Below are 24,543 nucleotides of genomic sequence, written 5' to 3'. Positions count from 1 at the left end.
AGAGTAAACACAGTAAACACTGTGGGTGGGATGGCTTTCAAAGGGAAAATGAGGCATTGCTACAAAAAAAAAAAAAAAAAAGGAAACAGAGAGGTTTGACAGATCAAAACCACACACCACCACTACAATTTCTAAATGGTGCTTTGTGGAATATAGATAGGTTGACTGCTTAAGGATTATTTGGGGAGCCTGCTAAAACCAGACTTCACCTGAAAAAGTACAGACAAGAGCCTGGAAATAGGTATTTTAAAGTCCTTCAGGTAATTGGGTCGCTGAGTTTGGAAACCAGTGTAAGGCAGTACCATGTTGTGGCTCTGAAACCCGAGTGGCTGTGTTTGCATACCGCATCTGCCACTCACTCACTGTCTGGATCATCTTGGGCCAGTGACCTGACTTCTGCCTCAGTTTTCTCATCTGTAAAAAGAGGATAAAATGAAGATCAGATGAGTTAATCCACGTTAAGGGCTTCGTGCCACACCTGACACCGGATACTTGCTAATATTCTAACCACGGATGGTCCTTTCACGTTTAGGGAGCAAATTTCAAAAGTCCAGGCTTGTTTTTGGCACGGCATGCATCCATCTTGCCTGCCACGAAATGGAAATATGTAGACACCTCCCATGGGCTGGTTGGAGGGAGAGTCTAACACAACAATGGCGGTGTGATAAAATGCGCTTCTTCCAACCAACTCGTGGAGCGAGTGCCCCGCGATCCCTGGGCTCCCGTTGGCTGAGTGCCTGCAGAAGCAGTGTGGAGAAGGCAGAAAGAATTGCTTCTCAATAACCCCTTGTGTCTCACTCTCATAAAGACACAGAGCTTCATGCTGTGGAGGAAGAAGCAAATCCCTGATGCGTGGCGTCCCTAGAACAGAAACGAGCTGTTTCTTCTGTGCAGAAAAGGGCAGGGCTGCCGTGATTTGAATGAGGTGCAGATGTCCCATCTTATGAATTATTTTGGCTTCTCCTAGTTGGGGGCAGACCAGCCTCAGAGCCTGATAAAGGCAATTTCCCAGAGATTTAGCCCGTGGAGGCTACGGGCTTGGGGGAGGCAGAGAAATCAAAAGGCAGATGACCCTGGAGAGAGGCAGCCCGCAGGGATGTGAAAGGCACAGGTCCCGGAGTCAAAAGACCTCATTTCTAGTCTCCTACTGTCTCTTAACTTTTAGTATTCCCAATGGCTCCCCCTACCTCCAGTGGCCTGGAATTCTAGGATTTCTAAATGCAGTATTTTTATTTTTTTAAAGTTTCTTTTTAAAATTTTCTTTTTCTTTTTTTTTTTTTTTGTAATCTCTACACCCAACATGAGGCTCGAACTCACGTTCCTGGGATCGAGAGTCGCATGCTCTTCTGACTGAGCCAGCCAGGTGCTACCTCGATACAGTATTTTTTAAAATGTAGTAACATCCAAGGGCCAGCATTCATAGGTATAATTCTGTTTTAAGCACTTCGCATAGAATAACTCTTTATTCTTCCTCACACTCTAGAAATCCCATTGCTATCATCCCTATTTTACAGATGAGGAAACTGGGGCACTCAGACTAAGTGACTTGCCCCAGGTCACAAGACTAGTGAGTGGTAGAGCCAGGATTTGAACCCAGGCAGCCTTGCCCCCAGGGCCGTGTTCTTATTCAGTACCTCCAGGTACCTCATAACTGCAGCCCTGTCCACCTGGACAAATCTCACTGAAGCAGACAACCCTCTTCTCTGAGAACGGCCTTTCCAGAGAAGGCACCCCCTGAAGCTTGGGGATGCTACGGCCTTGGCCCTGTTTGGGGGGCCACATGCATGTGGACATCTATCCCAAGCTGGACCGATCAGATTCTTTCTTTAGGGATTTAGAATCTGGAATTAAGGGTGCTGGTTTTAGTCTGCAGGGGTCACGTGGTTTTTGAAAACTGTTTATGGGGCATGAAAAGTGACCATCTTGATGAATTACCGCACAGCAAACATTTCCCTGGAACCAGAAGCCCTTCTGGGTCCCTGTCTACTTCCCCCACCTCCAACCCCTTCCATAAGACCAGGACCCAGGCCAGCAGTAGTTTGCTGGCTTTTTTTTCCCCCCATTGAACTATTTATTGTCATTTTACTTTATTTTATTTCACTTCATTATATTTCAGAAAGAACACTTAACATAAGATCTACCCTCTTAACATACTTAAATAGAAGATTTTATTATTTATTTATTTACAGAGAGGAAGAACGCATGAGCGGGGGGGGGGGGTGCGGGGAGGAGAGGAGCAGAGGGAGAGGGAGGGAGAGAGAATCCCAAGCAGACCCTGCACTGAGCGCAGAGCCCGACACAGGGCTTGATCTCATGACCCTGAGATCATGACCTGAGCTGAAACCAGGAGTCAGACGCTCAGCCGACTGCGCCACGCAGGCACCCCCCACAACACACTTTTAAGAACACAATACAGGGGCGCCTGGGTGGCTCAGATGGTTAAGCGTCTGCCTTCAGCTCAGGTCATGATCCCAGAGTCCTGGGACCGAGTCCGCATAGGGCTCCCTGCTTCTCCCTCTGCCTCTCTCTCTCTCTCTCTCTGTCTCTCATGAATAAATAAAATCTTAAAAAAAAAAAAAACACAATACAATACTGTTGACCACAGGCACAATATTGTGCAGCTAGAGTTTACTCATATTGTTTAACTGCAACTTGATGCCCATCGATTGGTAACTCCTCCTTTCCCCCCTCTCGCCAGCGTCTGGCAGACACCATTCCAGTCTTTGATTCTGTGAGTTTGACTGTTTTAGACATCTCATCTGAGTGGAATTATGCAGTGTTTGTCTTTCCGTGTCTGGCTTGGTTCACTGACATCACATCCTCGCAGTTCATCCATGCCCCACATGGCAGTATTTCCTTCTTTTTGAAAGCCTGAATAATACTCCATTGTATGTATATACCACATTGTCTTTATTCAACCATCTGTTGACGGACATTTAGGCTGCTTCCACGTCTTGGCTATTGTGAATAGTGCTGTAGTGAACATAGTGTGCAGATACCCCTTCGAGATCCTGATTTCATTTCTTTTGGATAAATACCCAGAAGTGGGACTGCTGGATCATATGGTGGATCTATTTTTTATTTTTTGAGGACCCTCCAAGTGGGCTAAGGACCTGAATAGACATTTCTCCAGAGAAGACCTACAAATGGCCAACAGGTACATGAAAAAAAAGTGCTCAGCATCACTCATGGTCAGGAAATGTGAATCAAACCCACAATGAGATGCCACCTCACACCTGTCAGGATCGCTGTTATCAAAACAAAGCCAAAAGACAACACGTGTTGGCGAAGATGTGGAGAAATAGGAGGTCTCACACACTGTTGGTGGGATGCAAAATGGTGCGGGTGCTGTGGAAAACAGTGTGCCTTCTTTTGAAGTCTCTACAAATAGAATTATCCAGTAGAACCTCTCTTTCCTTTCTCCTCTGTGTTTTGTTTGTGGCCCACACGACTTTGGAAGGACGCATTCCATTCCATTTATCAGGATTTCCAACTTCAAAGCCAGCGGTGGCGGGGGCTGGCAGATAAGTAAATGAATCGAATGTGTGATAACAGCGAGTGTCCATCTGGTGTGTGTGCACCCCGTCTGGAAGGAGAAGCCTCTACCCAGCTCCAGTTTTGTTTTGTTTTTTTTTAATTCCTGCTTTTTAAAAGACCAAAAGTCCAGATTTTTTCATTTTTTTCAAGAGAAGTCTGAATCTCCTAAATTTAGATGTTGACAGATAACCTGAGAATGACAACTGCCGTGTATTTTAAGCACATTTTTGGGACTGGGTTCATGCTGTGCACCACCAGTTAAAACCTCTACGTTTGTAGGTGGGAACTGTCCGTGGAAGGTCTCTCCCACCCTCCTTCTAAAGGGAGAAGAGAAAATGTGGATTTGGTCAATTGAGGCTTCTTTGAGGAGTATGGGGAGGGAGCAGCAGTCGAAGGCGGAGAGTCTTAAAAGTATGCAGAGGTCCCTTGACCCTGGTGGCTGGGTGGAGCTTTAAATTGGCTAGGGCATCCCTTTCTCGCTCTGTCTCTGGACCCTGCCTCCTTAGGGAAGCAGCTGCCGGTACTGGTCTCTTATGTTCTAGCACTCTCCAAGTCCAGTGGGATGGGCCGGGGCTCTGGCAGTCCCATACCTCACCTGAAGGCTTTGGGGGGGGGTCATTTATCACTCTGCATAATTATCAGGTGCCTCTGCTGCCAGGGGCTTGCATAGACACCTTCCAGGACTCACCTTGGCTTCCTGTGTTTGGTCAGCGGCCCTCATCATCAGGCCTTGCTATTCTAATTTGGGAGAATGAGGCCAGTTCAAGTCATTTGGAGAGTTTTTGGCATTTACTCAGCACCTTCCCCTGATTTCTGGGCTGAAATGGATTCTTCTATTTTTAAACATTTTTGGGGGGAGTGCATTTTTAGTGGTAGTTTGGGAGTGAGGGCAGAGTGAAACGTTCAGGCTCAGGTTTGTGTCTTGCATGTTAAGAGTGTGGACTCTGGGGCTCCTGGGTGGCTCCGTCGGTTAAGCGTCCGACTCTTGGTTTTGGCTCAGGTCATGATCTCAGGGCCCTGGGGTTGAACTCTTCTCAGTCTCCGTGCTCAGCGGGGAGTCGGCTTGAGATTCTCTCTTCCTCTCCCTCTGTTCCTCCTGCTCATGCCCTCTCTCTCTTAAATAAATAAATAAATCTTAAAAAAAAAAAAAAAAAAGGAATGTGAACTCTGGAGCCAGCCTGCCTGGGTTCAAAGCTCAGCTTTGCTACATACTAGCCATGTGACTGTGGATAAGTGACTTACTCTGGCTGTGCCCCTGTTTCTACATTTTCAAGATGAGGATGGTAATGTGCCTACTTCCTGTTGTATTCAACAAGTTGTGAGTATTAAATAAGGTAATGTATGCAAAAAGCTTAACACAGTCCCTGGCATATTATGTAAGTGCTTGACTCAGAATCTTGGACCCGATTTTGCTTTCAATCCTGGCTTTGCCGTCCAGGCTCTGCTCCGTAATTCTGCACCTCAGCCCTTCCTCGTGCAACTTTCTGTCTTTGTTCTTCTCCACCCTTCAGCTGTGATTTTCCAGAATCCTGCTGAGCAATGGTCCCTTCTTGGGGCTTCTTTTTCTGTGTTCCTAGACTTGCCCTACCCGCCTGTTCTCTCCATTGTCAGCTCCTGGCTAGTATTTATAGCTAACATTTATATAATGCCTCTCCTTTGCCAGGCACTGTTCTAAGTGATTTATATGCATGAACTCATTGAAACGTCACCCATGAGAAAGATCCCTTTTCTGTGCTCATCCTACAGAGAAGTTAGCTGACTTCGCCAGGTCATGCAACTAATACAAAGCTGAGTCTGAACTTGAACTTGGTCTGGCTCTCGAGCCTGCTCTCACCCAGCATGATACGCTGCCACCTGCTCTTCTCCATCCCCAGAGACAGGACCTCAGCCCAGGCTCCATTCCCCGTCCCTGGACCAGTAGCCTCTTGTTCTGATTTGCCGATTCCTCTCTGTCCCACCAGCCTGTCACCTCCACACTGCAGGGGAGTCATCTTTCCAAAAACCAGATGCGATCATGTCATCGTCCTTGTTGGAAACATGTCGGTGGCTTCCAACTGTTCTTGGGGCAAAGCTGATAGTGGGACGTGGCTGCTAAGCAGGGTTGTCAAACATCTCTCTTCCTTTGCCATGCTGACCCATCCACAGACCCGCTTGTTCTGTTGCATTGGAATCCCAAAGGGTTTGTGTGCCTGTTAAGCCTGTCATTCTCACAGAGTCCCCTTTGGAAGAGAAACTGTAGGGTCACCCTACTCAGATGCTGCTTCTGTGCTGGGCTCTATCTCTCTTCTTCTCCCGAGATCAGTGAGGCTCCATCCTGGTTGCTTATCTCTTTCATCTGCGGAGCTGTAGAACCCCATAGTGGTGCCTGGGCCCGTCCCAGACAAACCACTCAGAATCTCTGATTGATTCAAAGCCTCCCAATTGACTTTATTGTGCATCCAAGGTTAAGAACCCTGGTTGACTTGAAACTCATCCTCCAGACCACAGCTCAAGCGTCGCCTCCTTAGGGAAGCCCTCCCTGACCTCCCTGACCAGGTCCGTTCCCCCGATTTTTTACTCTTAGAGCACCACATACCTCTGCTTGCTGTCACACATCACAGGGTGACTTTACATTTACTTACATGGTGACAAAGAGCCCAGATTATGCATCCAAATCACTAGCTGTGTGACCTTGGGCCAGTGACTTAACGTCTCTGTGCCTCAGTTTTCTCCCCAGTAAAATGTGATAATAATAAACCTATTTCACATGATCAGTGAGGGTCAGGTGTGTTAATTATATGTAAAGTTCTTAGGATGGTGCCTGGCATATGTTAGCTGTTACTCTCATCCTAATACCGTTGACCATTGAACACATGGGTTTAAACTGCATAAACACTTACACATGGATTTTTTGCGGTTCAGTACCGTAAATGTACTTTCTCTTCCTTGTGATTTTTTTTTTTTAAATAACATGGTGGGCACATGCCAGGCCCATCACAGCTTCCATGACTGTGGAACAGATCATTAGGGTAAGAATCTCTATGGTTTTGTGGTGCCCGGAATCCCAGGTGCTGATGGTGGCCCAGCAGGCATTGGCCTCAGCAGCCTTCCTCACGTCCTTCTGCATGAAGGTCCTTTCTCCTCCTCCGAAATGCAGGCTTGGGCACCCCGAGGGCTTCTGGGGCAGAGGGAGCTGTCAGGAAGCTAGGCACCGCGAGCTACACCCAGAAATCAAACTGATGGCGTCTTGGCAAGTTGAGTGACCCTGTGTCCCGGTCTTGCTTTTGGGCAACCCTCACTCAGCAGGGAGAGAGCGGTGCTCCTCCCTCTGTGGACTGATGGCACCATTGGGGGTGGAGGGGTGGCGAGGGGCAAGGAGGCATGTGCGTGTGTTGTGGGTGACAAGGATTTATTTATACTGCCAGGCTGTGATCTGTGGCAGTGTGACTGGTCCCTGAAAGACGTCTGTACGCTCTGAGCAATGAATTCACATGATGACCTCTGCAGGAAGAGGCGGGGCAGACTCTCCGAAGAGCCTGGACCCTGAGGTGTCAGAACTTGAAGGCCCCCTGGGAAATGCCCTGTTAACCCCATCGTTTTCTGAAGGGGGAACTGAGACCAGAGCATGCGGTGACTTGCCCAGGGTCACAGATGGAGTTTTCATTTTAAGTTCACATTTATGGGGTCCAGACACTGTGCTACAGCACAACATATAATCATGACTTCATTAATCCTCACAAACCTAGAAAGCAGGAGCTTTCCTTTATTATATTAGACAGACACTTACATGGTATTTACTGAGCACTCTCTTACAAATATTAACTCCTTAACTTTTCGTGAGAATGCAGAGCTCTTGTCATCATTTCCACCTTCGAGATAAGGCTACTGCAGCACAGAGAGCTTAGGTAACCTGCCTGAAGTCACACAGGATGTTGTTGAGTCGAGATTCGATGGCAGGCAGCCTTGCTGTGCAGTGCGTACTACTCTGACGTAGTGTCTCTCCACATGACAGAGACTTGGCTACATTCTACAGGTGGGAATGTCAAGGCTTTTATAGCAGAAGTAACTTGCTCAAGGCAGGGAAGTAACAGAGTTGGGATTGAATTCAGACTCTAGCTTTAGAGTCTGACTCATGAGCTCTCTACTAAATTCCCTCCCACGGGCACTGGGGTCTCCTGGCTGAGGGGTCCGAGCTGGGGACAGGGAATGGAGGCTAAGGCAGACCTGGAAGCCAGGCAGGTGGCAGTGGGGTGGTGTCGGCCAGGTGTCTACCTGGGTTGAAGTGGGACCCCATGCAGTGGACTAGTGCCCCCTGAGGCAGGGGCAGAGTCCCAGCCAGGTGCCTTCTGTCCAGGTTTCAGATCCTAGCTCACACTTCACTTCTCAGGGAAGCCTCCCAGACCTGTCTGCCCAGCTCTGAGCCCCTCACTAAAACTCTGGAAGCACCGCGAGCTTCTCTGTGGCAGTCCGAAATGTACATTTGTTTGTGCTTCTTTACCAATCTCCTCGGAACGAGGCCGGGAGCCCGCGACGGCAGACCCTGAGTCCAATTCTGCTCGTCCAGCCCCTGATACGCTCAACCAATATTTGGTGAAAAAATGGATAAATAAATGAATGGCTTCTTGCCTGAGCAGAAGGAATTGGTGCAGGAAACCCAGATCGAAGTTCAAGAGGTGGGAATGTCTGTGGGGTTTCCCGGGACAAGTTACAACCCAATCGACATAGGGATGCCCTGGCTGGCAATAATGAATAATTAATAATAACAGCTGATATTTATTGAGTGCCTGCTGTGTGTCAGGCAACTCTTTGAAAGGTTTTAGGTAATTCACACCCCATGACCATCCCCGGAAAATAAGTATCATCGTTATCCCGAGTTAACACGAAGTATGGAGCCTTTGAGCAACACGGCCAAGGGCACAGACAGGTGGTGGTAGAGCTGGCTTTTGAATCCAGGTAACCGGACCTGGAGCCTCACCCTTTAAATACCTTATGAAATCACCTCTTCCTGGCAGACGGAATCACTCACCTGCTTGGAGAGGTGGGACTTCTCCTGCTCTGCTGACTCAGGTACCAAGTTGGAGCTGAATCTGCCCGTTGCACACTTGATGTCTTGAAGCCCCTTAAGGTTGGAGTTGGCGTGCAAGTGCACATAGCCTTCCAGAGGAAGGAAGGCGACTCCTGTTCACCGTGAGAATGAGGACGCCCTCTTCTACCCGAGGGTGGGTCTCCGTTTCTCTCTGAAGCCCCACGCGTGTGCGTAGCTGCCGTTTCATATGGCCTCCCGCGGCTGTCTTGGGATCGGCAGGAGTGACTCAGGTGCCGGCAGGGACTGTGGGGACTTGCAGACTCTATGCCCCGCTCGAAGGGCCTGGCCAGGACTCACGTCCGGCCCGTGGCTACCGCCAGGAGAGCTGGGCCAGGTTTCGCTAGTTCTGAGCTTCTTGCCAGCGTTCTGTGGCAATCTGAGCAATGCAACGCCGCCGGAAAATCGTGGCTGCCTGCAGCTGTGAGTGTCACCCGGAAGCCTGGAACTACATCCCTGCGAGAGACTGCATGCTTGCTGCGGAGGGTGGCCGGCCTCATCAGGTTAAGAACCACTGACGTAGCTAATGAATTGAGATCATTCGTGGAAATAACATGTAAACCCTGGAAAGGCAGATTAGGTTAATGGCAATGAAGAAAAGTTTAGAAAAAACAAGTTTTCTGGAAGGACATAAAGGACTCAAATTACTTGTGAATTCAACCCCCCACCCCCCTCTTGTCCCCTGCTAGCCCTGACTTGACATCACCCACCTTGCCCACCCACCGCCTTCGCTCAGCTCCAGCTCCTGATGCTGCACTGTCCCTTGTTCTAAATTCTGATTGGCCCAGTTCTTCCTTCATAAACTGCACGCCACTGATCAGACCTTGGTCCACTCAGCATTGGCTGGAAGTCTGAGGTCAGATGCCCTACTGTCCACTGGGCTGATGCTGTAGGGGGGGCATTTTTCTAGAGGGACAGTAAGTAGGGCTGGCCAAGATTCGCCTTTCCAGTACAATCTGGAAATCTGTGTGGATGAGAATCACCATGATCGTTTTCAAAGTGGACAGTAATGCTGAGGGTAAGGTGGGTGGGTATAAAGTGCATGTTTTCAGATGCTCAGATATTATAAACCTATGATGTATTAAAGTTTAGTGTGGCACCGAGGCAGGGATAGAGAGAAATCAATGGAGCATAAGAGAAAATTTACAAGTGAACAAAAGATACATGAGGTGATATGATAAAAGGGGCATTTCAAGTCAGCAGGAAGAAGATACATGCCATATGTTTGTTGTTACAACTGGCTACACATGAAGGAAAAAAAAAATGAAGGTCTTTCCTCAGAGCTCCTGCTAAGATGAATTCCAAGGGAAGTAAGGATTTCAGTGCAGAAAGTGAAACTGTAAGATGTTGAAGAAAATACTGGGAAGGACTTTCTAAGTATAACAGCAGAGACATAGACCGTAAAGGAAAATGGAAAAATTGGCACTTTATTTAAACACACACACACACACTTGCCTTGTTATATGTTGAAAAAAGAACAACAAAATTAAAAGGCAAATGAGAAACTGGGAAAATATTTACTGCCTATATCTGGGGTAAATGATTCATATCCTAAATCATTATATAGGAAATGTGTTACAAATCATTTGGAAAGAAACAAACTTGAATTTAAATACAGACAAATGGTATGGATAGAAAATTAATGGTAACAGTGAGCATGTATTAAATGTTTATTTCCACCAAGGACTACTAGGCAGTTTCCAGGCATTCGTTCACTGAACCCTCATTAACTTAGAAATTAGATATTATTATTATCATCATCCCACTTTCAGACAAAGGAGCGAACACTTAAAAGGGTTAAAGAACTTGCCCCAGAATCAAAAAGCTAATCACTTCCAGAGCCCGGCCGTTAGGTTTGATTGTGGCTGTTAATTAACCCCTAATATTGACTTGGACTCCAGTGCAGCTCTTAATGCAGGAAATCCTATTTAAAATTCTCCCCAAGTTTACACAACAGAAGCACGGCCTTCCAATCAAACAATTACGTATTTGCAAAGGGGCGGTGGCTGGAAGAAGTTGGGGAGTATCCAACACTTGAGCAAACTGTCACCGGGCTCGAACATTTACACAGCGTTATCAGCTTTATTGACTTGCTTCTCCAGGAACAAAACGAGAGATCTTCACCAAATTACAGTCTCCCCCTTTCAACTGCGGGGCGCGTGTGTGTAATTACAGCTTCTCACATGAGCCGCATTTCACGGTCCCCAAACCTCGGTCCACACAGTCCCCAGGAAGACTTCCCTGATTCTTTGCCTCTTGGGAAGTTTTGGTATTTTGCTTGCTGTTTGGGGTATGGCCGGTATGGTCGGGGTCACCCCGGCGTGCGGTGGTACCTGCTGTGAGAGTTTTTTCAATCTCGTGGCGCCCGGAGAAACCCTTAAATATTCTACTTTCCATCAAAACTATATAAAGATATGTGTGAAGTCCTGCCCCCTGTTCATTTTGTTTCCTCCCGCCTCCGTGGCTAAATACTAACGTTAGCTTCTCTTACAGTGTATCCTTCCAGAGTTCCTTTAGGTGGGTCTGAGTATTTTAGAATACAGATACTTTCTTAGCCCGCCTCACTTTCTCGCACAAAAGGTAACATGCAACATAGATTCTTCTGCACCTTGGGTTGTTTTTTTTTTTTTTCGGTTTCACTTAAAAATATGTCCTCAGGATTTTTCCGTATCAGTGCAGAAGACTCGTTCTGTATACCTACCTGAGCAGAAAGCCACTGCGTAGCTACATTATGATTTACTTAAGCAGCTCCCTGCCTACGACGCTTGGCTTATTTAAAGTATTTTGCTGTTATAAATAATGCCGCAGCGAGCAACACGTATGCGCATTTTATTTCCCATGTATGCAGGTTGATCTCCAGGATAAATTCCCAGAGTGGGACAAAGTGGGTCACCAGGGAAGCAGCATTTGTACTTTTCATGGATAGTGCCAGCTCGCAATTGGCCTGCCCACCAGGGAGATATGTATCTGTGTCTCCCCAGTTTCTCAGTGGAGACCGTTGGGATGCAAATTTTAAAATTTTATTTTAGGGCGCCTGGGTGGCTCAGTTGGTTAAGCGACTTCCTTCAGCTCAGGTCATGATCCTGGAGTCCCGGGATCGAGTTCTGCATCGGGCTCCCTGCTCAGCAGGGAGTCTGCTTCTCCCTCTGAGCCTCCCCCCTCTCATGTGCTCTCTCTCTCTCTGTCTCAAATAAATAAATAAAAAAATCTTTAAGAAACTTTTATTTTAGGAGTTGGCTCTTTCACTTTAAGGTGTATTAGAAAAAAACATAATTTGCACATGGATCCCACGAGTTCACACTCTTACAGTTTTATTTTAAAATAGGTTTATTTACGTAAAGGGCATGCTGAGTTGAAGAAAAATGTCAAGGACATATTATAGGTAGTATGTGGACATGCAGAATTATGATGGCTCAAGACCAACATTTGGGAAATGTCACTGTGATAATTTTTTCTCTTCGGAATAATGAAATCAAGTGCTTGTACTTCCTGTGTGGGGGGCACTGTGCTGGGAGCCAATCCATGAAGCCAGGCCATGAAATGCACAAGGCACCAGAGACTCAGAGAGGTTAAGTCACTTGCCTGAGGTCACACAGTTAACTCCGGACCCCCTGTTTGCAACCTTCCCTGTGTCCTGACGGTATTTCCAGCTGGGATCTTCAATTTCACCTGGCCCATCTGCCTCCTGGGAAATGTACCTGCAGCGGCTTTTGTGGCCTGTAAATTCCAGGGATGACACAGTCCAAATTTCCAGGTCGCTTTTATTCCTCCTCTGACTAATGTTGTTGGTGTGTGTTTTCTTGGCCTCAGTGCTTCAATCCAGTTTCCCGATTTCCTGCAGCTTTGCCTCAGCTCAGCCAAATTTCAGCCCACCTGTGAACAAAGCCACACAGCCCATTCAGACCGAGAAAGGCTATTTTAGGCTGTGACTTAGATGTTTAAAGATTTTTTTTTCCTTTTGGTTTCTGATCTGTGCTTCCTTCCTCCTTGGCTGCTTGCGCCTAGAGTCAGGTGATGAGCCAGTGATGCTGAGCTGGGATCTGCCTGTCCTCTGGGCCCGGGGGTTGGGTGTTCATGGTGAAGACTCTGGCTTGGGGGTAGTGGTAGGGATCCCCCAACAGCCCGTCCCAGGATGGTGCTGCATTTGTTTGAGATGAAGGTTGCCATCATCCGTAACCGCTGTCAGGTGGGAGCCCCTCTGGGGAGGCTGAGGAGCAGGGAGACAGCCAGGTGACATGCAGGTGTCCCCACTCAGCTGCCTGGCAAACTTGGATTTCAGTCCTGGCGCTCCCATGTTCTTGCTTTGAGACCTTGAATACATTACTTCTCTAAACCTCAGTTGGCTCATCTGGAATAGCAGGGTAATAATAACTCTTCCCCCCTCGGCCATGGTGAAGACTTAATGATGTGATACAAGACACTTAGTGCAATGCTTGGCAGATAGGCCGTGTTCGATTCGTGGTGGCAGTAAAAGTCCAATAGTTCATTATTATTTTGTTCTTGTGATTCAGCAGTCTCTGGGAGCAGGATCTGAAGTGGAAGGAAACTTAGAAATCCAGGCTCACCTAGCAGAAAGCATGAGGAACTCTGACCCCGTGAACTAGCGGGGAGAAGAATCATGCCAGGATCTTGTGGAAACGTGATTCCCAGGGTGGAAGAGATGACCAGGGACCCTGAAAATCAAGGGCTGATCCTGGGGTGGGGATACTGTAGTTTCAAACCTATTTCTGAATGCATTTGACCCTGAGCCAAATGAACCCATTCAGGAGGTTAGGTGATGTGTTCACATGGGGGTAGGTTCCCAGTCAGTGGACTGGAGGGAGAGAGGGTGGGGGGGTCTGAGAGAGGTCGTAAACCCACATTCGTACAGGGACCAGGCGGGGAGGGGAAAAGCAGGCATAGTGTGAGACCATAGGGAGTGGCAGGGACTGCGGAGGACCAGAGGACTGGGAGCCTTGTCCCTATCTGCAGGGGGCGACCACTGCTCAGCCCACAGGGACATGTGTCTAGTGTTGCCATAACTTGCAATTTTTCAAAGGAGCCAGAAGTTTACATTTTTATCTGACATTTCGTGATTTTTAAATGTAGTCAATTAACTTGAATTTTTAAGAAGTACCATATGGAGCAAATATAGCATGTATGCAAAGTTGATAATGGCCCCTGGGCTCCAGACTGTGACCTCTGAGCATCAAGGAAGACCCAGGCCAGAGATGGGGATGGGCGATAGACGGACTGGAGGGGACCCAGTCTGTCTGTGTGGCCTGGGATGGGGGGAAAGTTCTAACTTAGAGGCTGCATGGATTTCCAGGCTCATCTCAGAGCTGGTCAATGGCCACAGCCTCCAAAGCTGGGAAGGGGATGTGTTTTGGTTAAAGGCCAGGCTGATATTTAACCTGGATGCACCGGCATTACTGTACCAGTTCTGATAATATTGAAATACTTTAAAACTGATTGGTAAATAGCCACTGGGCCCTCTGAGCCTCCTCTTTCTACCACTCATCCACTTCTTCCCTTGCCAGCTCCCTGCCCCCTACCTCTCCACGATCCGGCAACCACAGAGTTAACTCCCAGCACAGCTAAACCTGCTGTTCCTTCTGATTGGCCAGCGGGCAGTACCTGAGCCAAAGTGATTAGAACTGTCTTGATGCCCATCACTGGTTGCAGGTAACAGATGCCTCCTTGGATTGGCATGAGCCTGAAGGACACAGGGGACACAGAGGGCATGGGAAGAGTCCTATGAAATTGGAGGACAGGATGCCAGGCCCTGGAGGGACTGGAACCAGGAGCTCCGTCCCTCGGGTCACATGGCCTGTTGTCTTTGTTCCTCTCTGTTCCTTGGAGCCCACTGTAAACAAAAGGGCCACATCAGCCCTGGAGCTGCCTGTGTTCCTGGCTGCCTGTGTCCCATTCACTAAGCATGTGAGTCATTTGAGCCAAGCGCCTACCTCTGCACCAGTCACCCGTGTCCGGGGGAGTGGGCCGTCTCAAAGTGCAAACCCCCCCATCTCAGAGGCGGCACTGGGCATGAACATGCACCCTGTAAGATTCTCCTTGAGGATCCTGGAGTCGTGAGGCTCCCTGCAGTGGGACTGTGGCTTTATTCCAAGCTCTCCCAGGTAGCAGGCGGGAGGAGGGCAGAAGTGGTCAGGGGATGACCTGATTGGTCTGGATGATCCGAGGGATTGGTGGTGGTGGCGGCGGCGGGGTTGCTGGCAACTTGAGCCCTCCTGAAAGCCTGGGCAGGGGGAGCCTCCAACAGCCTCTAAATAAACCAGAAACAAACTTTCCTCTGCCTTGTGCTCACTGAGCCTTCCTTTCTCCTGTCAGGCTCTAATCCACCTTGCACAGTGCTCTCCAAGTCATTTTCTAGAAAGCACAAGCATGGCTCGGGCTCTGAGTGATTAGCAGCGATGTTTACAGCCCCCCAGCTGCTACCGCAACTCAAGCCTCTCCATATGTACCAGCCACTGTGCGAAATGCTGGGCTTGCTGAAACTGCGGAGCCTGGGGCAAGTCCCTGCACCCCTCGGTCCTCATCTGTGAAATGGGTGTAGTAATGTACGTACTTCCTAGGGATGTTATGAGGATTAAATGAGTTAATGCCTGCCTGGTAAATCCCTGAAAATTAGTTCCTGGATGAGTAAATGCTCAATAAATACTAACTCTCGCTCATTTATTGAGCATCTTCTATATGCCAAGTACAGTATATGCCCGGCACAAAATTCCCTTACGTTGCTTGCAGCTGAGTATCGGAGAGATGAAATTAAACATGTAACTACAGTACAGTGATTTAAATGCTATGATGGAGAAGATTTGGGAGGGGAAGATATTGGTGGGGTTTTTTGTTTGTTTCTCTCTGCCATTAGAATGTAAATTCAATGAGAGCAGGCATTCTGGCTCCTTGCTCACAGTTGTATCCCCAATGCCTAGGAAGACCCTCGCTCTCAGTAAACATTTGTTGGGTGAATGAAGGAAGGAAGGAAGGAAGGAAGGAAGTGCTATTGTAGCTGCCCTGGAACAGAAAGGCGTTAATGAAGTTGGGGAGGCAGGAGAGAAACGAGAGAAGCTCAGAGCATCCCAGATTCAGAGCCAGGTAGAGCCAGCTCTGAATCCCAGCTCAGCAGTGGGCCAGCTGGTTGACCTGTGGGAGAATCTCTCTCTCTCTAGTCTGGGCCCTTTTCACTGTCACTAAGATGGGAACGAATAACACCTTCCAAATGGAACATCATGAGTACCGGAGAAAGTGCCCATGAGACACTGGGCAGCTCTCAGGAAATGTTTCATTTACCTTCCCATTCTTTGTGCCACTTGGCATCTCCTCTTGTTGAAGAGACATGATGGGGCAGAGAAGGTTCTTGGTCATATCTAGTCAGAAATGCTCAAATCCTTCTCCCTGAGATATTCCAAGGAGATGTATACATGGAGGAAAGTGAAACCCAGCAAAGAGGCCATTTATTATTAGTTGGGATTTTGTCCCGAATCTCAAGGTCGAGCTCATGAGGCCCTTGGAGACTCCCTTTTTCTATACTAGGTACGCCCAAGGAAATTTAAACCATAATCAAAACAAATTCTTGGCTATACTAGAAGGTCCACATATCAGGGAACCAGAAGAGAGCACAAAAGCCAAGAAGAGAAAGAGAAAGAGAACTTGCCGCAGGGTTTGGAACAGAGCTGGCCCAGGCCACTCACCCCAACCCTCTCAGGTCTAGACCATGGGATCTGAAGGCAGCGGCCTCCCGGGAGCAAGGGGGTGTCTGGAGAGAAAGAGAAAGCTGGCAGGTGCGCCTTTCCGAACGTGTGCAAGCTCCACCCACTGAGGCGGGGCCAATCAGGGCCTTGGAATCTGACCAGCCAGATGGGCTCTCCTGCTTTGAGGGGAGCAGGGAGTGAGGAAAGCTCTGAGCTCCCCCTACAGGCCAACACCAGTCATGAACAGGTGTTTCCTTGGAGGAGGGTTTGGAGGCCCTCACTTCTCAGCTCTAAGGTGAACGCCCCCATAGCTTTCAGTGACTGAAGATTTTTTTTAGTCAGGCTTATTGAGATATTGTTTCCATGCAGGGAAAGTTCGCCTTTTTTACGTACAGTAAAATTCAGTACAGTTTATATATAGAACATTTCAAGAAAAACACTCAACACTTTAATAGCGCATAACATAATATCTACTTATTGTGTCTATTTTCACTTGTTTATTTTCTCTCTGTTACTAGAATATCAGGCTTAAGTAAACACGTGATGAGCTGAACGAATGAGGGAAGAGAGGGGTAGCATATAGCAAAGACTGTTATGTCAGATCAGCCCTGGGTGGGAATCCCAGGTCCATGCTCTCAACCTCTGCTGTCCATTGTTTCACGGAGAAAGCAACTTTCAGGCTGGCTTTGGGAAAGAGAAGAAGGAGCTCTGTAGTTAGCACAGTGATGGAAGAGCAACTCTTGAAGGAGAAAGACAACATGCAGAGCCAAAGGGGCATGTTTGGAGGCGTGAACAAGTCCTGTGTACTGAGAACATAGTGTGCATTTGGGGAGACATAGTTGAGATTATAAGGGAGATTTAATAATAATGCAAGAGCTTATACTGCTTATGGGGTGCCAGGTGGTTCTAAGATCTCTACGTAGATGAATCCATTTATCCTTCCCAGTGGGCTAATAAGCTTGTAGCATTGCCATCACCTCCATTTTATTTTATTTTGTTTTATTATTTTTTTAAAGATTTTATATATTTGAGAGAGATCATGAAAGAGCGAGAGCACAAGCGGGGGGAGGGGTAGAGGGAGAAGCAGACTCCCTGCTGAGCAGTGAGCCTGATGTGGGACTTGATCCCAGGACCCTGGGATCATGACCTGAGCTGAAGGCAGATGCTGAACTGACTGAGCCACCCAGGCGCCCCCATTACCTCCATTTTATAGACAAGGAGACCAAAGTGCGAAGAGGTTAAGAAACTTGCCCAAAGTCGTACAGCTGAGAAGAACCCAGATAGTTACTGCTCTAAAGTCTGTACTTTGAACCTCTATACTATACTGCCAGGTTATGAAGGGCATGTTTGTTAGTTAGGGAACCATATAAGCTGTTGTAACAAATAGCCCCCAGATATAGTGACTTAGGCAAGACAGAAGGTAGGTTTTCCCTCAGGTGTCTGCCCAAAGGGACAAGGTCCAAGTCTAGTAGTGTAGTTCTATCATTTCAGCACAGGTTTGGGTCCAAGTTGTTTGGGGCCAGGGAGGGTTGGACACATTCTTTTAAAGGGAAGGACCCTGAAGCACACCTATCCCATTGGCCAGAGCTTCATCACATGGCCACACCAAGCTGCAAGGGATGCTGGGAAATGTAGTCTCTAATTGGGTAGCCACGCTCTTTGCTCAAACTCAAGGGTTCTATTACTAAAGAAAAGCATGGGTATTGTTGGAAAAACCAGCAGGCTCTGCCACAACCTGCAGGCTATTCATTGGACTTTGAATACTGTTCTGTAGGGGATGAGGCACTAGCAAATGGCCTTTAAGCAGACTCGGGTTTTAGATCACTCCAGAGCCCTCCAGGGGCATGCTCAGAGGATAAAGGGGTAAAAAAGTAGGAACAAGGGGACCTGTTTAGGTGCTGTCTCTGGAGTCCTTGCTGCAGGCAGGAGTCAGTAGGTTGGGCTCTCAGGTGGAGGACTGGCGGCACAGGGAACAGGCTGTGGCTGCATTGGGAGTCAGCTGCTTTCAGAATCATTCACTCCTTCAACCACTATTTATCAAATGCACATCTGGGCGCAGAGCACAGTGATGGCCCTAACAGGGGTGAGGAACGCTGGGGCCAGGTACTGTTCTCGGTGAGTCCTCCAGTGATACTCGATGCCCTTTGAGTCCTTGGCCCGCCACACTGACACTAGCCTCTTTTGTTTGTTTCTCTTGGCCTTAGGACCCCCGGAGCAAGCACAAGTTTAAGATCCACACGTACTCCAGCCCCACGTTTTGTGACCACTGTGGGTCACTGCTGTATGGACTCATCCACCAGGGGATGAAATGTGACAGTAAGTACAATTTGCTCAGTGGCGGCCTCTGCTTCCTCGTGGTTTGGGGGTTCAGGTCCACAGCACGTTCTCCCAAGTCCGGGGTGGGCTGGTGTGCCGGTTGTCTGTTGCTGAGTAATGAGCCAAGCCCCCCTCAAATCTAGCGGCATTGAAACTGGCCATTCGGGGTATGTAGGGTGCAGACTCAGACTTCAGGGAGGACGGACAAGTCCCACCTCCTCTGTCCATCCGGACCTGGGCGGTGGGTGGGTAGGGGGGGAATGGGTTGGAGGAGCCCTTCAGATGAGACCGGGCCGGAGGGCCCCAGCCTGAACCGCGCTCCTCTCCACCCTCGCAGCCTGCATGATGAACGTGCACAAGCGCTGCGTGATGAATGTCCCCAGCCTGTGTGGCACCGACCACACGGAGCGCCGCGGCCGTATCTACATCCAGGCCCACATCGAGAGGGAAGTCCTCATCGTCGTCGGTAGGTGGCGCTGGGGCTCCGGCGCCGGCTCCCTGGGTCCGACCTCTTTGTTGGGGGAAAGGAAGCTGGTGGAGGGATGGGCAGGGTTGCGGGGGGGGGGGGGGGGGGGCGGGAAGGGGACTGCGTGACCCTGCTCCCCAACCCCCGCCCCCCCCGCCCCATCACAGTCCCTACCCGCTGCAGGCACCTGCGCTGGCTGGGGCTCAGAAAGGCCTCACTCTCTCTTCTCTCCCTCTCCCTTTCCTGCTCTTGCTCAGGGTGTGGAGTGTGCAGTTCTATTTCCTTTGTTAAGGTAACCAAGAAGGAATGCTTGGTGCATCCGCAGACTTTCCCAGTGGGAGGAATAGTCTTGGTGACAAACACCAAATTCTGGATGTGACAACTTGGGCAAGAGTGGGGATGCCGTGTGCGTCGCTGGGGGCTTTCGGCGTATTTGAAATAATTTCTTTCTTAAACCTGACGGTGACTACGTGTTCTAGGATTCCCTGTTCTAGGATTCCCTATACTTTTTGCACTTCTGAAGTATCCTGTAATGATAAGAAAGAGGGATAATACAGCTGGTAGGGGTGAGGGGGACTAGGGGGAGAAAGGAGGAGGGCGTCTTTGGCTTCCGGAATGGAGCATTCAAGAAATACATGCAAAGCTCCAGCAAAATGGAAACCTGGCTTTGCTGGACTGGTAGATACTCAACCATAAAGCTACCGTAAAACCCACACTTAACCAGACAAGAACGGGACTAAAACTTTGGAGGAATTCTCTTCTCAAATGCTTGTGACACAAACCATAGACTTTATAACGAATCAGTATAAACAAAGTTTTATGACTTGGTAACTTAGGAAACTGATCACAGAAGGGATTGATTTTTGCAAAACTTGGTCTACTTCTGAGGCTCCAGATTGGTTCGGCATCTCTGATGTGTTGAGCCCTATGCAGGGAGGGGCTTCACTTACACCATATAAAAGTCGAAAAATATCCCTGTAAAATACAATCCTTGTTTTAAACTGAGGTTTGGGATACCCAGTGGGCTCTTTGGAAATGTGCATTCCATTGAATTGCTTTTTTCTCTAAAAGGAAGGCAAGTGGCTGGCTTCTTCCCATCGTGATGTTTGGGGGTTCCCCAGAGAGAAGCAGGCAGTCACGGTTTCTGGTGGAGTTTTCCTGGCTGTAGCTGGAGTGGGGCAAAAATGAGACCCTGCTGCCCTCTAGTGTCCTTCTCTAGGAACTGTGCTGGCTCAGGTCTGTTACAGGGGGCACCCGACATTGATGGAACACACCCATTGTATACAGGACCTTACTTAGTATAACACCCTCAAAGTCCATCCATTGTTCCCACCAAAAAAAATAATTATGTGATTTGATAGAGGTGTTAGCTGACGCTATGGCAGTAATCATATTGCAATCTATAAATGTGTCAAATCAACACATTACACATAAAGGTACACAGCGTTATATGCCAATTATATTTCAGTAAAAAAGCCTCCCACGTTATCTCTTTCATCCTCACAACAACCTTGTGAAATATCTGTTATGCTCGATTTATGAATGAAGATGCTAAGGCTCAGAGAAGTTAGGCTTCTAAGAACTTACACCGTTAGTAACAAAACAATAATAAAGCCATAGCTAATGGAGTTTTTAAAAAATGTGTCCATCACCGTGCAAAGCACTTACAGGCAATATCTTGTTTAAATATTTTGAGCAACTCTAATGCGCTAAGTAGTAGTATTATCATTCTACTCATCAGGAAATAGGCTTAGAAAGCCACACATTTCATCACTTAGGTCTGTTAGACTCTCTAGTATGATATACTAGGTTACTTTTTAGCCTGGTCCCCCTTCCCCCACCTTATTTATTTCCTTTGTGGTTTAGCTAGGTTACCTCTTATGGGCATATCTTGGGGAGTCTTTTTCTGATGTGGTACAATACAGCATCTCTTCAAATTCAAGGTCAGAGTCTTCCTCCTTACTCGAAGATTTGCTCGGCCATATCTTGATCACAACCTGATGATTCTCTGGCAATTCCACTATGTGCCTATGAACTGGGGGTATATAATCTCCCTGCTGTACCAAAATGCCACAAACTGGGCAGCTTGAAATAGCAGGAATTTATTTTGTAACTTCTGGAGGCTAGAAGTCTGAAATGAAAGTGTCAGCAGAGTTGGTTTGCTCTGGAATGCTCTGAGGGAGAGTATGTTCCATGCCTCGCTCTTAGCTTCTGGTAGTTTCCATCAATCTTTGGCGTTCCTTGGCTTGTGGATCCTGGTCTCTGCCTTCATCATCACATGGCATTCTTCCCTGTGTGTCTCTGTGTCCAAGTTTCATCTTCTTATAAGGACACCAGTCATTGGACTACAGCTTCTCTAATCTAGTATGACCTCAACTTAATCACATTCACAAAGCTCTCTTTTCCAAATAAGGTCACATTCCTGGGTACTGAGGTTGGGACATGAATATATCTTCTTTGGGGGACAAAATTCAACCCATAACAAGAAAACGGGAGGCAATTCGGGGCTCCCTTAGAGTTAGGGGCAGATTATCTGCATGCTCAGGATTCTGAGAGCATGGTTTGGTTCTGAGAAAACCAAAGTTTTCATAGTTGTGGTTTTCCAAGCGCTTTGATACTGGGCCATTCAGTGGAGAGGCAGTGTTTTTGCCATCCTATGGAAGAGGAGCCCAAGACTCAGCGAGGCTGGACAACTTGTCCGGTCTCAGAGCGGGGGTGAGCAGCTGGGTCTCCCGATGGCAGGTAATGGTGGCCCCCTTCTCCGTGCCCGGTGCAGTCAGTCCTGGGCGTGGGCTTGTTGCTAGCTTGATGGTAGAAGAACCTGATGCTCTGACCGCAGTTCTCTAAAAATAGAGCCGGGATGGAGATTTTCTTTCAAAGTGATTTATTGGGGCTGCTCGTGGGAGAAGAGGAGCGAGGGCAGAGCAAGAAAAACTAAGCCAGAGAACAGTCTCCCTGGAAGACTAGCTTCGGCCTGATCCTCCCTCCTGCAGGGAGCTTGCCTGTCAGGGTCGGTCAGTGCTGTGGAGTGCACTGTCTCCCCCTCCCCCCCAACCATTCCTATGTTGAAGCTCTAGCCCAATGGGACAGTATTTGGAGATGGGGCCCTCCAGAGATAATTAGGGGTCGCTGAAGTCATACTGGTGAGGTTCTCTGATAAGATGAGTGGCTTTATAAGAAGAGGAAGAGAAACAGATTTCCCTCTCTGCACCATATGGGGGTACAGCAAGAAGGTGGCCGTCTATAAGCCAGGAAGAGGGCTTTCACCAGGAATCTGATATGGGACTTCCCAGCTTCCAGAACTCTGAGAAATAGATGTTGTTTGAGTCACCTAGTCTCTGGTGTTTTGTCATAGCAGCCCGAGCTTACCGGACAGTCGGTCTTTGCTACAGGCTGCTGGGGTGGAGGGTGGTGTTACCTCCCAGTCTAGGTGGCTTTAGTGTGGCCCACGGCGATTGTCTGGACACAGGGCAACTGTGAGCCCTTGGCAGCCAACACTCACAGCAGCTTGGGGGTGGGGGCGTGGGGCCAGTGTGGAGGGTCTTGGACACCTGGATGTCCCTCCAGTCTCCCAAGCATTCTTCTGGTTTCGTGTTTGGGACTCCAGGCCCTCCTGCTTGATCTCAGACAGATGGATCAGAGAGGAGGGAGTCCCCCCCCCCAGCAATGCTAGGCCAGATCACATCACGTCATCGAGACCATAGAGGCACGTTCAGTGTTAGGACTTTTCACTCACCAGCCCACGACGCTTTGCCACTTGGTCTGACTGTCTCATGCTCTTTGGAGATCCCAATATCTCCAGAGCAGGTTATAGCTGCTTCTGGAAGATCTGAAGGTTTCCTCATCTCCCTTGGCTCCTGAAATCCAGGCTTTATATCTACTGTCAGGGATCTTGCAAGCCAAGATCGGAATGGAAATCCAATCAGTTCCCCTTCTTTTAAAAAACCCATCAGTGGTTTCTCATTGCCCTTCAGACAGATAAATTTAATGTCACGGTCTTATTCTCAATTCTCTCTCTCTTCTGCTTTTCTTTTAACTCTTCATCTTGCCCACGCTGCCCCCCACCTTTGGACCTCTGCGCCTTCTGTTCCCTTAGTCTGGAATGCTCATCTTTGCCCTCTTGTCTTCTTCCCACAGGTCATTCTTCCCCTTCTTGTAGGCCTTAGCTCACCTTCACCATCAGGGAAGCTTCCCCTAGCTTCCTGCCCTACTAGATGCTCATGGTATCTGGACTTGAGCTTGTGTCAGTTACGGTTTTATGGTGGGTTGATTATGTCTCTATCTTCCACTGGGCTTGAAGCTCCATGAGAGCAGGACAGTGTCTGCTTTGGCTCATACTCTCCCCAGCACCTCGTATGATGGACATCACTAAATATTTGTGGTATCAGTGGATGTGTGAGGGTCCTGATGGATACTAGGACTTCACAGATGACCCCCTTCATCAGCGCTTCCTGAAGTGAGGAGTTGGAGTTCTGCAGATAACTCCTTTTACATGCTTATTCTTAGAGGAAGGAGACCTTACAAAAACTCTTGAGAACCAGGTCCCAGGTAAACAGCAAGTATTACTGAGACCGGGACCCATTCTTTGGACTCATGACCACCGCAATTCCCTGGATAATGCAGAAAAGACCCAGAGCAGTGGGACTTGTAGAGTAATAGGAAACCATGTGGACCTCATGATGCCGAGTGTTATCATGGGAGCAGGCCGTGTGATGTCAGAAGCCCACAGGAAAGTTGGACAGTACTCCTAGAGTTGATAAAGCCCGTGCGTGTCCTTACACATATGAGCCCCCTTTCAATTTAGTATCTCTCTATTAACATAACAACTGGCATCCCATTATTTACATCCCCACCTACATTACAGTCATCTGCAAATCCTTAACCATATCCATATCTGTATCCATAACTGGATCTCACAAAAATTGGGACTGTTTGGAAAGAAAAGCAGAAAGAGCAGTTTTTTTGATCTTTCTCTTCGGGACTCCCGTCCAGTGTTCTCACCATTGTACTGTGCTCTACAAAACCCTTCTTAGATGGAAGCATCTCCCAGAAGACTTAGGTCCTCCCAATATTGTGGTACTTTAATCCTTTCCAAGAGCTGACATTCGCACATGAAAAGAAGAGCCCCAAGGAGATAGAAGGTCTCAACAGGCTGTTGGGAAATGTTGAGGTCACATCTACCTATACACCAGATTCCAAAAGAGGTACTGAAAGCACTCTTTGGAGAAAGGAAATGGATGCTGAAGGCTCACAGAAGACTCTCATTTAAAGAACCGTTTCAGGGTAGAGAAGGTTTTGCCATCATGGGGACTCAAACAAGGGGAAAAGAGTATAAGAAAACCTATGGGGGCCCTTCACCTTGGTACTCCACTTGGGTATCTTTCTTCTAAAACCGATATGGCAGGACTTGAAGAACGGAGGGCGGACCTGGGTGTGTGCTGTACCCTGAGGAGTGAGGTGGGACGTGTGGGGCT

The 24,543-nt window shown here is 48.2% G+C and overlaps 1 protein-coding gene across 2 annotated transcripts in view; it reads left to right on the top strand.

The window, feature by feature from the left end:
* The window catches only part of PRKCB (protein kinase C beta), a 317,939-nt gene that overhangs the window by 141,080 nt on the left and 152,316 nt on the right, over positions 1-24,543 (top strand). For both annotated transcript variants that reach the window (XM_027611157.2, XM_027611156.2), the window contains exons 4-5: positions 18,492-18,603; positions 18,941-19,069. In XM_027611157.2, the coding sequence (XP_027466958.2) occupies positions 18,492-18,603; positions 18,941-19,069 (241 nt within the window). The remainder of the gene's footprint in view (positions 1-18,491; positions 18,604-18,940; positions 19,070-24,543) is intronic.

This window comes from Zalophus californianus, chromosome 10, assembly GCF_009762305.2.
Source record: "Zalophus californianus isolate mZalCal1 chromosome 10, mZalCal1.pri.v2, whole genome shotgun sequence".
Classification (NCBI taxonomy): Eukaryota; Metazoa; Chordata; class Mammalia; order Carnivora; family Otariidae; genus Zalophus; species Zalophus californianus.
Note: the sequence above shows the minus strand (reverse complement) of the source record. Positions and strands in the feature narration are given on the sequence as shown.